Source organism: Melanostigma gelatinosum (assembly GCF_949748355.1).
Source record: "Melanostigma gelatinosum genome assembly, chromosome: 6".
In the NCBI taxonomy this organism is placed as follows: Eukaryota; Metazoa; Chordata; class Actinopteri; order Perciformes; family Zoarcidae; genus Melanostigma; species Melanostigma gelatinosum.
Genome location: NC_136639.1, coordinates 67,501 through 81,999, shown reverse-complemented (window position 1 = coordinate 81,999; position 14,499 = coordinate 67,501). Strand labels below are relative to the sequence as shown.

Here is a 14,499-nt window from a genome sequence, read left to right as displayed (position 1 = left end):
CAATATTTCCACTAACTTTCAAAGTCCTTCGCTCGCTCCCGACCTGTGCCGTTTGAATGAGTTTACCGTGAATGTCAGCATATAGGTGCACTAACATGTGAGTGTCTGCTGACTTTACCGCAGCGATGTCCAGTCGTCTCTAGGCAGAGCAGCAGCTGCTACACGTTGTAACGCCGCGTGTCTTGCTTTTGTTTATCTAAACTTCTCCCACAAGCTGCATCAACGTATCTGCTGAAGACTTCCTCCACGGACTTTCAAAATAAAAAAATGCGTGTAAATAATTGTCGGCATCAATTAATGAATGCGTTAACGCGATAATAACGCGTTAACTTGCCCAGCACTAATATATATGTCTCTGACCTGTCTGACCTCTCGAAGGTGATACTCTGACCCAGATCGACACGTTTCTTGTTGCATGACAGGAGGTGATGGTCAGGCTGCTGCTTCCCCGATGAAGGATGCTTGTGTGCACTGAGGTACACACACTCTAACACATACAAACACTCACTCACACACTCTTGTACATCTCCGCCCCCTGGTGAGCTCATCTTTGGACCCACTTCAGTTTGCCTACCAATCTGGCATCGGGGTGGATGACGCTGTTACCTACCTGCTACACAGATGCCTTTCTCACCTGGAAAAGGATGGAAGCACTGTGAGAGTCATGTTTTTTTATTTCTCCAGTGCCTTCAACACCATCCAGCCTTTGCTTCTGATGGACAAGCTGGAGCAGACCGGAGTGGACCACCACCTCACCGCATGGATCTTGGACTATCTCACCAACCGTCCACAGTATGTGCGGATACGGGAGTGTGAGTCCGACCTGGTGTCCTGCAGCACGGGGGCCCCACAAGGAACCGTCCTAGCTCCATTCCACATCACCATCTACACCTCGGACTTCAAATACAACTCTGCAAACTGCCACCTGCAAAAGTTCTCTGATGACTCTGCAATCGTCGGCCTCATTTCTCCCGGTGATGACGGGGAATACAAGGAGAACGCTGTTCGTGAGCAAGAATTGGCAGACAGAGATTGTCCTCTCCCCCGTGCTTGAAACTGGATAACAGATGAAGCCACTTTCTGACTTTGTACTCATTAGAGGAAAGCTGCCATGAACTGATGTGACTGATAGCTGCTCTTGGCCAGAGGGCCTCTCGGCCTTGTGCAAGTTACCGGAGGAAGCGGGGTAGACGTCAGAAGTTACGGTCGTGAGCAAAGCCATGCAAGTTTCCTCGACCCCCCCCGCTGAGGAACACAGTAGTATGTTCTATAGTACATGCTGCTGAGGAACACAGTAGTATGTTCTATAGTACATGCTGCTGAGGAACACAGTAGTATGTTCTATAGTACATGCTGCTGAGGAACATAGTAGTATGTTCTATAGTACATGCTGCTGAGGAACATAGTAGTATGTTCTATAGTACATGCTGCTGAGGAACACAGTAGTATGTTCTATAGTACATGCTGCTGAGGAACACAGTAGTATGTTCTATAGTACATGCTGCTGAGGAACACAGTAGTATGTTCTATAGTACATGCTGCTGAGGAACATAGTAGTATGTTCTATAGTACATGCTGCTGAGGAACACAGTAGTATGTTCTATAGTACATGCAGCTGAGGAACATAGTAGTATGTTCTATAGTACATGCTGCTGAGGAACATAGTAGTATGTTCTATAGTACATGCTGCTGAGGAACACAGTAGTATGTTCTATAGTACATGCTGCTGAGGAACATAGTAGTATGTTCTATAGTACATGCAGCTGAGGAACACAGTAGTATGTACTAGTACATAGGCGGTTTCAATAGGAGGGAGGGAGGAGGAAGAGCAAAGATAGGAGGGAGGGAGGAGGAAGAGCAGAGAGAGGAGGGAGGGAGGAGGAAGAGCAGAGAGAGGAGGGAGGGAGGAGGAAGAGCAGAGAGAGGAGGGAGGGAGGAGGAAGAGCAGAGAGAGGAGGGAGGGAGGAGGAAGAGCAGGGAGGGAGGGAAGGAGGGAGGAGGAAGAGCAGAGAGAGGAGGGAGGGAGGAGGAAGAGCAGGGAGGGAGGGAAGGAGGGAGGAGGAAGAGCAGAGAGAGGAGGGAGGGAGGAGGAAGAGCAGGGAGGGAGGGAAGGAGGGAGGAGGAAGAGCAGAGAGACCAGAGGGAGGAAGGAGGAAGCGCAGATAGAAGAGGGAGGGAGGGAGAGAGGAGGAAGCGGAGAGAGACCAGAGAGAGGACGGAAGGAGGAGGAAGAGAAGAAAAGATACAGACACAAAACAGATGAACAGATAACCAGATTAACACGAGGTTAAGAGATAACCAGGTTAATTAAAAACAGTGAACGTGTTTGACACCGATGGAGTCTGAAGAGAATCTGCTCAACGTTTTTCTGCTGCTGCTGATTGGATCACACTTCACTGTGGTGAATATGTTTCTATTTATATTCTACTGTGTTTTGTTTGTATTCTACTGTCTTCCTTCCTTTTTTACTGTCTTGTGTTCTATTCTACTGTGTTCTGTTTATATTCTACTGAATTATATTATAATCTACAGTCTTCTGTTTGTATTTTATTGTCTTCTGTTCTGTTCTACTGTCTTCTTTCCTATACTACTGAATTATATTATCTTGTGTCTTTTGTTTGTATTCTACTGTCTTCTTTCCTATTCAACTGTCTCCTGTTCTGTTATACTGTCTTGTTTCTATTCTACTGTCTTCGGTTTCTATTCTACCGTCTTATTTTCTATTCTATTGTCTCCTGTTCTAATCCAGTCTTCTGTTCTATTCTACTGTCTTCTTTTCTTTTCTACTTTTTTTCTTTTCTATTCAACTGTCTTCTGTTATGTTCTACTGTCTTGTGTTGTATTCTGTTACATCACGTCTAATCCAACTTGAATTTTATCAGGACAACTCATAATATGGCTTAGTAGTGTGTTTGGCCCCCTTAAAATATCTACCTACAAGAACTGCCTACACACTCTGGCCACAGAAGGCCGAGTATTGAACCCAGGGCCCTCTGCACCAGGAGGAACCCAGGGCCCTCTGTAACAGTAGGAACCCAGGGTTCTCTGTACCAGTAGGAACTCAGGGCCCTAACAGCAGTCAGGTTCACCTGGAGGTTTGTGAGACCCTCCAAGGATCCCCAGACCATCACTGACCGGTCCTGCTGGATGATGTTCTAGGCAGCATGACGTTCACCACAGCGTCTCCAGACTCTTTCATGTGCAAATTGTGAACCTTCTCTCATATGTTAAGAGAACGGGGTTCCAATGGAAAACCTGCCAACTCTGATGTTCTCTGCCAATGGAGCAGCACGGTACTGGGCTGTGAGCACAGGTCCTCATGGAGTCTGTTTCTTACAGTTTGGTCAGAAACATCCACACAATACGCCGCTGGAGGTTATTTTTAGAAACCTCTCACGCTGACAAAGTGCCGAGGACTCTAACAAACTGCAAACCTAGAGAAACGTCATCCAGGAAGGATAAGAGGAGAGACAACCATTCCGTTTTTGGGGTGTTCTTGCTGTTTATTCTGTTCACATGATGTCGCTCACAGGTCAAATTGATTCACAATCGCTTCCTAACTGGACATAATATTTTTAATGAAGAGTAAAGCAATTAAAAAATATATTTATTCTTTGTTTGGAGAAAGAAAAGGCATTTATTTTATTATTTTAAAAAAGGAAGACAATTTTTAGTCAATGGCCTTAGATGTATGGTTCTTTTTTCTAATAACAATAATAAATGCATGTAATTAAACTTTTGTTTTGTCATTTTATCTCATCATTTTGTTAAAAGTAAAAGATTTCATGGATTAGGGATATTTCTTGAAACATTACATAAATAGATTTGTTTCTTTTGTTTTACATTGTATCAATGTTTATTTTTTCTGGCACTTATCCAGCACTTCTGCTGCCAGAAAAGTTATTTTTTTAAATGTAACATTTGTTTTAAGCGAGTCTCTACTTCTCTCTGTCTTTGATTGATTGATTGATTTAAGTTAAGGATTGGAAACACAACTCTGCACAGCAGTAGTTACAGTCATCAACAGATTTATTAAGCTGATTGTCCTCTAATTTCCTGTCAAACTGAATGTGTTCTACTGCTGGTTTGACAACCCCACTTCAACACCCCCCAACTGCCCCGTCATCAAACAACCACCTACACCCCCTGCCTCCTTCTCATCTCTACCAACCGACCCCCCACCGGTACGGAGGATCTGCAAAGAGGATGTGAGTCGGCTCTTTCACAGACAGAAGATCAGGAAGGCTCCAGGCCCAGATGGTGTGTCACCCTCCTGCCTGAAAGTCTGTGCTGACCAGCTGGCACCCATCTTCACGTAGATCTTAAACTGATCACTGGAGCTCTGTGAAGTCCCCTCCTTCAAACGCTCCACGATCATCCCGGTCCCCAAGAAATCCTCCATCCATCCATCCATTTTCCTCCGCTTATCCGGGGTCGGGTCACGGTGGCAGCAGGCCAAGCAGGCTGACCCAGACTTCCCTCTCACCGGCAACATGTTCCAGCTCATTGTGGGGGATCCCGAGGCGTTCCCAGGCCAGCTGGGAGATGTAATCCCTCCAGCGTACTCTGAGTCCCCCTCGGGGTCTCTTCCCAGTTGGACGTGCCTGGAAAACCTCCAGTGGGAGGCGTCCAGGAGGCATCCTGATTAGATGCTGAACCACCTCAGCTGACTCCTTTCGATGCGAAGGAGCAGCGGCTCGACTCCAAGCTCCTGACCCTATCTCTAAGGCTGAGCCCGGCCACCCTACGGAGGAAACTCATGTCGGCCGCTTGTAGCCGCGACCTTGTCCTTTCGGTCACGAACCAGAGTTGGTGACCATAGGTGAGGGTAGGAACGTAGACCAAGTGGTACATTGAGAGCTTTGCCTTCCGGCTCAGCTCCCTCTTCATCAAGACGGTCCGGTGCAGCGCCTGCTTTACTGCTGCAGCCGCACCGGTCCGCCTGTCCATCTCCCGCTCCATCTTACCCTCGCTCGTGAACAAGACCCCGAGATACTTGAACTCCTTCGCTTGAGTTAGGTACTCCGTCCCCACCTGGAGGGAGCAATCCACCGGTTTCTGGCAGAGCACCATGGCCTCAGATGTGGAGGTGCTGACTCTCATCCCCGCCGCTTCACACTCGGCTGCAAACCGCCCCATTGAATGCTGGAGGTCACGATCCGAGGAGGCTAACAAGACCACATCATCTACAAACAGCAGAGAGGTGATCCCGAGACCCCCCGAGACCCCCGAGTCCTTCCGCTTCCTGGGCTCCATTATAACCCAGGATCTCAAGTGGGAGCTGAACATCAGCTCCATCACCAAGAAGGCTCAGCAGAGGATGTACTTCCTGAGGCAGCTGAAGAAATTCAACCTGCCAAAGTCAATGATGGTGCATTTCTACACAACCATCATTGAGTCCATCCTCTGCTCCTCCATCACGGCCTGGCACGCTGCAGCCACAGCCAAGGACAAGGACAGACTGCAGCGCATCATTCGCTCTGCTGAGAGGGTGATTGGCTGCAATCTGCCGTCCCTCCAGGACTTGTTCGCTTCAAGGACCCTGAAGCGAGCACGAAAGATTGTAGCCGACCCCTCTCACACTGGACATAAACAGTTTGTGCCCCTTCCATCTGGCAGGAGGCTGCGGCCCATCAGAACTAAGACCTCACGCCACACAAACAGTTTCTTCCCGTCCGCAGTCGGGCTCATTAACAGAGCCCGGGTCCCCCACTGACTCTGTCATCCCCAGGACATTTCCTTCTGGTCTCTTTCCTTCTGGTCTCTCCCCTGTACATCCCTGTCTCTCTATTTAAACACACTCGTCACTTTTAACATCTCATACACTTCACTTGGTTTACAGTCTGTTCTCTGCTCCACTATCACTGTGTGGTTTGGAACGGCCACTAAACAGGACAGAAACAGACTGCAACGGACTGTCAGGTCTGCAGAAAAAATCATTGGCTCCAGCCTGCCCTCCATCCTGGACTTGTTCACCTCCAGAGTCAGGAAATGGGCTGGAAAGATCTCTGCAGACCCTTCACACCCTGGTAGGAGCTACAGAGCGCTGTACGCCAAAACCACCAGACACAGGAACAGCTTCTTTCTGCTGGCCGTCACTCTGATGAACAATTAATCAGACATACTGCACATTTACCTCTGTTTGCACTATTACCACCACTTGCACTTTCACCTCAATTCCATTGCCATTGTTGTTTATAGGTTTATGGTCAGATAAATATATTAGTGCTGGGCAAGTTAACACGTTATTACTGCGTTAATGCATTAATTAATGCCGACAATTATATTATCGCGCGTTAACGCAGTTTTTTATTTATTATTAAGCGGACATTTTTAACACAAAAACTGGGCGGCGAGCGGTGAACAGCTGTTTGTGTGGCGTCACTTCTTTCTGCTGCCACTCTCCCCCCACCGGGTGACACGCCCGATCCGGAACCCCTCCTACACTCCATCACCGTCAGTCCCTCTTGTCTCACAAACACACGCACGCGATCGTCTCGTTACAGGATCGTGACAATATTAAAATACATATTGTCGTGTTTTTAAATAAACATAAGCACGTGAGAACAAACTGCTCTTTTACTGCAACTCTTTATTAGCATAACTTCCTCATGCAGGTTACTGCCACGGTACAGACTGCAGGTTCCATGCTTCACCTACATTCCCCTGGGTCCTAAGTACAGCTGATTATCACCCTCTATGTACTAACGTACATTTATTACAAATACCACACATATTATGGTAATCAGCGTTGCATATGTGTCTGACCAAAATACCAAAAAAATAAATGATTCATTTAAATTATTTTTTTGGAGTTTTTAAAGTGTTTTGTTTGTAATATGTAAAATAAGCATCATTTAGTTATCACCACAGAGAATTTAACAAACATAAAAAAAAGAAAAAACATGATGTAGATAGGTTTGCAGTTTTCAAGGCGTATATTTCAAATTGCATCTCTTACACAAAGTGTAAGTCTTACATAAAGTTATGAACACCGGCTGAATATCTATTAGAATCATTATAACTGTGTTATAACTGCTACTGTGTAAAGGGAATACTGCTGTTAACAAGAACCTGATGTGTTTAAAGTGTTTACAAACCAAATGTTATTGACCTTTTGTTCATATAGCAGTACTTTTAAAATAAAAGTGCGCAATACACTACTTTCGAATTCATTATTGAACTTTTATTAATCCTAACAATGTGATTAATTGCAATTAATCGCAAAAAAAGAATGCGATTCATCGCGATTAAAATTGTAGTCGTTGCCCAGCACCAATATATATTGGATATATATTTATACTTATATCGTACATACGTAGTTGTTAAATTTGTATACCTACATCTGTTCTACTTTTTGTTTATGTTGCCCTTGTTTTATTTTTCATTTATATTTTTTTCTTGTTCATTGTAAACTTGTGTATGTACATGGAGAGCGAAGTGGAAACCAGAGTCAAATTCCATGTATGCGTATGCATACTTGGCCAACAAAGCTGATTCTGATTCTGAATAGGTGGGTCCTTCTGCCCCCGAGGAGGGCTGGCAGGTGTACAGTTCAGCCCAGGACTCTGAAGGTCGATGTGTTTGTACGGTGGTCGCTCCTCAGCAGACGGTCTGCTCCAGAGATGCCAGAACCAAACAGCTGAGGCAGCTGCTGGAGAAGGTACCAATTACTGCTAGTAACACTGCTATTAAAATACTACTACTACTGCTACTACTACTACTATTACTATTACTGCTACTACTACTACTACTGCTACTAATCCTACTAGTACTACTACTACTGCTACTACTACTGCTACTAATCCTACTACTACTACTACTACAACTACTACTACTACTGCTGCTACTCATCCTACTACTACTAATAACAATAATAATAACAATGCTGATTACACTACTGCTGAGTCGCTCTTCTCCAAATCCACGATTAAATCTTATTCATGATGTGAAGTGATAATAATTTTTTGATTTAAACTTTTGTTGATTTTTAGCAGTGACTATAGAGTTTTGATTCGAAGGTCAACAGATCAACAACATTTAAATATTCAAATTCTTCTGTAGAAAAGGGTACGTGGTATATTTATTTATTTGGTAACTTCAGGGAAGGATGAAGATTTTCCAGTTCAGTTGTTTCTGGCGGTGTGTTTGTGTCTGTAAAAGTGTAGCTGGTGGAAAGAAAAGAAACGACCCGGAGAATCATCCTGTTTGACTTCTAGTGGTCAAAGTGGAAAATGTCATTTAAATCAATAGAAACTGTGATATTCTTACTGCTGATACCTTTGATTCTATTGTCAGATAACCTGAGAGTAAAGTTTATCATAAAGGTACATACAAGTGTACAACACACACACAGATTAAATGTTGTTAACTGTTCTGTCTTCACTGTTGTTGTCATTCTGTTAATGTATTGTCTTTTGTACTGTATATATATATTTAATATTAATAAAGATTATAAAGGTACAGCCGTAGTAGTCACATAGTAATATGTGATATGATGTCATTATCTAGGTTCAGAACATGAGTCAGTCCATCAAGGTCCTGGACCAGAGGACTCAGAGAGATCTGCAGTTTTTGGAAAAAATGGAAGTTCAGCTGAAGGGTCTGGAAAACAAATTCAAACAAGTAGAAGACGGACACGAGAGCAACATCGCCAGACAGTACAAGGTACCGCCCACATCATGATATCATGGCTGACACTACCAATCCCCAACCTTCATGAAGTCATGTCACTAACTAACCGATTAACAACTCAGCAAAGCACTCTGTGAAGTGGTAAATTTCAACAGTAAGTTATCAGACTTAAGTAGACACAGGAAGTGATTCTCATTTTAATCGGGTTGTGGGAAGGTTCATGTTCCACTTGCACGAAATTACATCAACACAATGAAAGTTTCTTTCATTTATGTACGTAACTAAAGTGATTGTGTCTTGACCTGCAAATATTACTGTCAGATATCATCCTGTGATGCAGACGGAAGCTGCTACTCTGCTAACGTGCTGCTCTGCTAACGTGCTGCTCATGCTGTGCTATCACCCTCTCCATGTTGATTCTCCAAACCTCAGTATTTTAAATATGTCTCATGAGTCCCAGAATCGGGACCTCAGCAACAAGAGAGACATTGGTTAAATACTGTTAAAGTGCAGCAGCAAAGAAGACACAGTCAGTTCGTCTGTTTCTCAAACTCAAGGATGCTTCCTTCGGAGAATGCATCCTTAGGACAAGACTCTTAGACTCCAGTCTAGAGAGAGAGCCAGTATGCAGAAAAAAATGTATGTATTTATTTTAAAATTTGATTAATTTCGAATAATTCCACACATTACAATTTCTAGTAAGAATATTGATTTTGCGTTCCTCAAAACCATAGATTCAAAATATGTTGACCAATTTTAAAAATCTTTAAAATTAACTAATTTAATAAACATACAATCAATATGATATTTTTAAAGCTACCAGACTCCTTTGAAAAACAAAATGAAAGTCATCAAAATCATCTTGGTTCTTCTTTCCACTGTTAATAAACCCTCAATTCACGAAGAGGTATATGCTTCTGTCTCTCTCTGACTTTGCGTCAGTGCTTTTAAAAGGTTGATGAACATGATGAAAACTAGAAAAATCTCTATAATTAGGCCTTCTGAGTGAATATTCAGCAACTTGATGATACATTTCCGGCCTCACATTTGTTCAGAAACAGCTGATGATGGACTGCTGAGGTGAAATGACTGAGAGTTCACGAGCATATTATCCTGTGTGCTGAGTGAACTCACAGGCATCCATGAAAATCTGAAGGAATGACTCAGTCCTCGGTAGAATTTAAAGGATCCTGAACATTTGAACATTAGCAGGATTCAATGATGTAGCATCCTGGATACCTTGAAGGATATTTCCGGGCGGATGTTTAAGCTGGTTTGCTGCTTCATCTTAACCAGAATCTGAATCTGAATCAGAACCGTTTATTGCCAAGGAAGTTTGCACCTACAAGGAATTTGTCGTGGCGGTTGGTGCGTAACATTTAACAATAAACAATAACATTAAACTAACAACAACAATCAACACAGTGCAAGAAATAGAAACATATACAAATTTACAATAAAATATAAAATAAAGTGCACAAAACAGATAACAGGACTGTAAAACAAGTGAAGTGTAGGTGAAATGTTAAAAGTGACGAGTGTGTTTAAATAAAGAAACAGGGATGTGCAGGGGAGACACCAGAAGGAAATGTCCTGGGGATGACAGAGTCAGTGGGGGACCCGGGCTTTGTTAATGAGCCAGACTGCGGACGGGAAGAAACTGTTGATGTGGTGTGAGGTCTTGGTCCTGATGGACCTCAGCCTCCTGCCAGATGGAAGGGGCATGAACAGTTCATGTCCAGGGTGGGAGGGGTCGGCTACAATCTTTCTTGCTCGCTTCAGGGTCCTTGAAGCGAACAAGTCCTGGAGGGACGGCAGATTGCAGCCAATCACCTTCTCAGCAGAGCGAATGATGTGCTGCAGTCTACCCTTGTCCTTGGCAGTGGCTGCAGCGTACCAGACGGTGATGGAGGAGCAGAGGATGGACTCAATGATGGCTGTGTAGAAATGCACCATCATTGTCTTTGGCAGGTTGAATTTCTTCAGCTGCCGCAGGAAGTACATCATCTACTGAGCCTTCTTGGTGATGGAGCTGATGTTCAGCTCCCACTTGAGGTCCTGGGATATGATGGAGCCCAGGAAGCGGAAGGACTGCACCACGTCGACGGGGGAGTCACACAGGGTGATAGGGGCTGGTGGGGCTGCATTCTTCCTGAAATCCACAACCATCTCCACTGTCTTTAGAGCGTTGAGCTCTAGGTTGTTCAACCTGCACCAGGTCACCAGATGGTCAGTCTCCCACCTGTAGGCGGACTCATCCCCACCAGAGATGAGTCCAATGAGGGTGGTGTCATCCGCGAACTTCAGGAGCTTGACGGACTGGTAACTGGAGGTGCAGCTGTTGGTGTACAGGGAGAAGAGCAGAGGGGAAAGAACGCAGCCTTGGTGTTGGGGGGAACCGATGCTGATGGTCCTCGAGACTGCAACGTGCTTTCCCAGCTTCACGTGCTGCTTCCTGTCAGACAGGAAGTCTGTGATCCACTTGCAGGTGGAGTCGGGCACGTGCAGCTGGGAGAGCTTGCTATGCAGCAGAGATGGGATGATGGTGTTGAAAGCAGAGCTGAAGTCCACAAACAGGATCCTGGCATAGGTTCCTGGGGAGTCCAGATGCTGGAGGATGAAGTGAAGGGCCAAGTTGACTGTGTCGTCTACAGACCTGTTGGCTCTGTAGGCAAACTGCAGGGGGTCCAGGAGTGGGTCAGTGAGGGTTTTTAGGTGGGACAGGACAAGGCGTTCAAAATACTTAACCTTTATCTTCTCAAAGATACGAAAAACGAAATTAGAAGAACACAAAAGTGGTCACACAATTTTAGAGTGTCGCACACATTAAATGGAGTCGTGATGCAGGGACCACCTTCAGTTGAATGTGGACTTCTTTAAATGTCTGGAAGGTTATTGATCGCTGCTGTCTGTTTATCAGTCCATCAAAGCAAAGATGGAGGAGTTGCGTCCTCTGATCTTGGTCCTGGAGGCCTACAAGGAGGACGCTCTGCTGGTCCGACAGTTTAAGGAGGAGGTGGCCAATGTGACCGAGCTGCTGGGATCACTGCAGGAACAACTGGGAGGTCTGGACTACCAGGAGCTCCACAGTCGAGTGATGGACCTGGAGGACCGCCTTAGGGCCTGCATGCAGAGGCTGGGTGAGTAAACAACAGAGGATTAAACAGACGCTGGGAAAGTGAAGACGTTAAACACAGAATATTACAGAACACCAGCAAACAGAAAACAGGGTCCCATTGAACATTCGACATGTTCTCACAATCATAGAATATATTTCTGAAGTAGATGGCAGTCTCTCAGAAACCTGTTAACAGTATTTAATTATTTTATCCACCCTGTACCTTCTTGTTCCTTTTATTTTGTCCACCTTGTACCTTCTTGTTCCTGTTATTTTGTCCTCCCTGTACCTTCTTGTTCCTGTTATTTTGTCCACCCTGTGCCTTCTTGGTCCTTTTATTTTGTCCATTATTGATGACATCATTATTTTCAGCCTGTGGGAAGCTGACAGGGATCTCTGAGCCAATCACCATCAAGACGTCTGGATCGAGGTTCGGCTCGTGGATGACCGACCCGCTCGCTCCTGCTGGAGATACGAGAGTAAGTCAACAAACACAACAATAGTTAATAACAATAATAATCATCTAAATCTCTGTAAACATCTGGATTCACACACAGAATAAACACTTGTAATCTTTTAGAGATACATTTCACTCTGTAGAGTTTTGACATATGTACTTTTTAATATGTACAGGACTTTGTAATGAAAGACTCTATCCAGGTCCATTATGGGAAAAGTAGGATCCAGTGGTTTTAGACTAAAACTTCGATATGGAAGAGATACATGCTGATTATACGATGTACATATGTATTATTAATGCTCATTATTATTTCAGTAATTATTTCCTCCAGATTGTAAAATGTCATAATTTTCAGACTGAGTGGAAACAGGAGATAAACCAGAAGAGTCCTGGATCTCCCTCTGAAGAGTTTAACTTTAGCTGAGTCTACAGTGTTTATTATAATGAAATATATAAGTATGTATCAGTATATAGAAGTATAATATGTATATAAATATGTCATTTGTATTGTTTATAGAACACAGTCTCGTGTCATCACATTGACACAAAACACAAATCTATTCTAGTATTTGTCTTTCTTCCTCTCTAGGTGTGGTACATGGATGGTTACCATAATAACCGCTTTGTTAGGGAGTATCAGTCGATGAGCGACTTCATGACGACAGATAACTTCACCTCTCATCGCCTGCCTCACCCCTGGTCTGGTACTGGTCAGGTGGTTTACAACGGATCCATTTACTTCAACAAGTTTCAGAGTCACACCATCATCAAGTTCGACTTCAGCACGTCGCTCATCAGCCGGTCCCGGCAGCTGGACTTCGCCGGCTACAACAACATGTACCATTACTCGTGGGGGGGGCACTCAGACATCGACCTCATGGTGGACGAAGGCGGGCTCTGGGCCGTCTACGCCACCAATCAGAATGCTGGAAACATTGTCCTCAGCCAGTTAAACCCAAACACTCTGCAGATCATCCGCAGCTGGATCACCAACCACCCGAAACGCAGCGCCGGCGAGGCATTCATGATCTGTGGAACCCTGTACGTTACTAACGGCTACTCAGGTGGAACAAAAGTGTACTACGCTTACTCCACCAACTCCTCCACCTACGAGTACATTGACATTCCTCTGACCAATAAATACAGCCACCTGTCCATGCTGGACTACAACCCCCGAGACAGAGCGCTGTACGCCTGGAACAATGGCCACCAAGTCCTTTACAATGTGACTCTGTACCACATTATACAGTAGTATTAATGTATCGGTGGAGCAACATCACGGGATAAAGACACGCTTTACAGAAACACTGAGAATCAGAGGATCAGATCTGTATCCCCAGCTATATTAGCCTAGCTTAGCATAAACTGTTCCTTCAATAGAAATCAGGTGACTGTTGCATGTTTTTAGTGAACCAGTCCATCCTGTAATCAACTGATTTATTTTACTGTTGAGTTCAAAGAGTTCAAAGCAACACCTGCACTCAGAGCTCAGGATGTTTGGGATGGTTCACCAACAAATAGTTTAACAGTTAATGCTGCTGAAACCACAGTGTTTCCATTTGATATTTACATTTTACACCTGTAAAATGTAACAACATGGAACTCAGAAGGCCTCAGATTTGTGCTCGTAGTTTCCCTTTGCTTCCAGTCTTTGTGCCAAGCTAAGCTAAACATGTCCTGTCTTTGTACTGGAATGTCTCCAAAGTGTTGGACTGTTAACTTTTATCTTAGGTCTTAGTTCTTTCATTAAATGAACACATTTTTTGGTCACCTGTTCTTTTGGTTGATGACCAAAGTATTTGACACAAACGTTTTTGAAAAGTAAACTTTGATCACAAAGAAATGAGAAATTATCTTTCACAAGAACAAACAGTGAAATGTTAAAATAATTTCATTGTGACCTGAAGATCACTGTTGTTACTCTGAAGTAATAATAATTATCACGTCTTTTCTTACTATTTAGTATTATACAGCGGTAAATGTCTTTTCCAATAATTCTGTTTTTAAATCGAGTAGGGCTACCCCGACATCTTTCTGTTCACCTTTTCATGCAAAATCACATCTAACTTGAAGCATTATGGGAGATGAAGTCCTGTGAGATCACTGAGCTGAAGCCACAAGATCATTCTACACGCTGCTGTTGGTGTGTTTGGTGTCATGATATTTAATCAGCAACTACATGTTAGTCTTATTTAAAAACTGTGTGTAGGAGCCACACTTAAGAGTTCAGATTTGTAAAACCTTGTGGATTCCTGGCAATGCACAACTTCCTGTTCTCAATGGTCAA

General features: G+C 43.9%; 1 protein-coding gene across 1 annotated transcript; it reads left to right on the top strand.

Annotated features, from left to right (window-relative positions):
- Window positions 1-2,335: 2,335 nt before the first annotated feature.
- On the top strand, window positions 2,336-13,464 carry LOC306778196 (noelin-like; the record flags this gene model as incomplete). The annotated part of the gene is made up of 6 exons (XM_079269631.1): window positions 2,336-2,401; window positions 7,514-7,663; window positions 8,512-8,667; window positions 11,555-11,774; window positions 12,125-12,231; window positions 12,802-13,464. The coding sequence occupies 6 exons, from the start codon at window positions 2,336-2,338 to the stop codon at window positions 13,462-13,464; spliced, it is 1,362 nt and encodes a 453-aa protein (XP_079125757.1).
- Window positions 13,465-14,499: the final 1,035 nt, after the last annotated feature.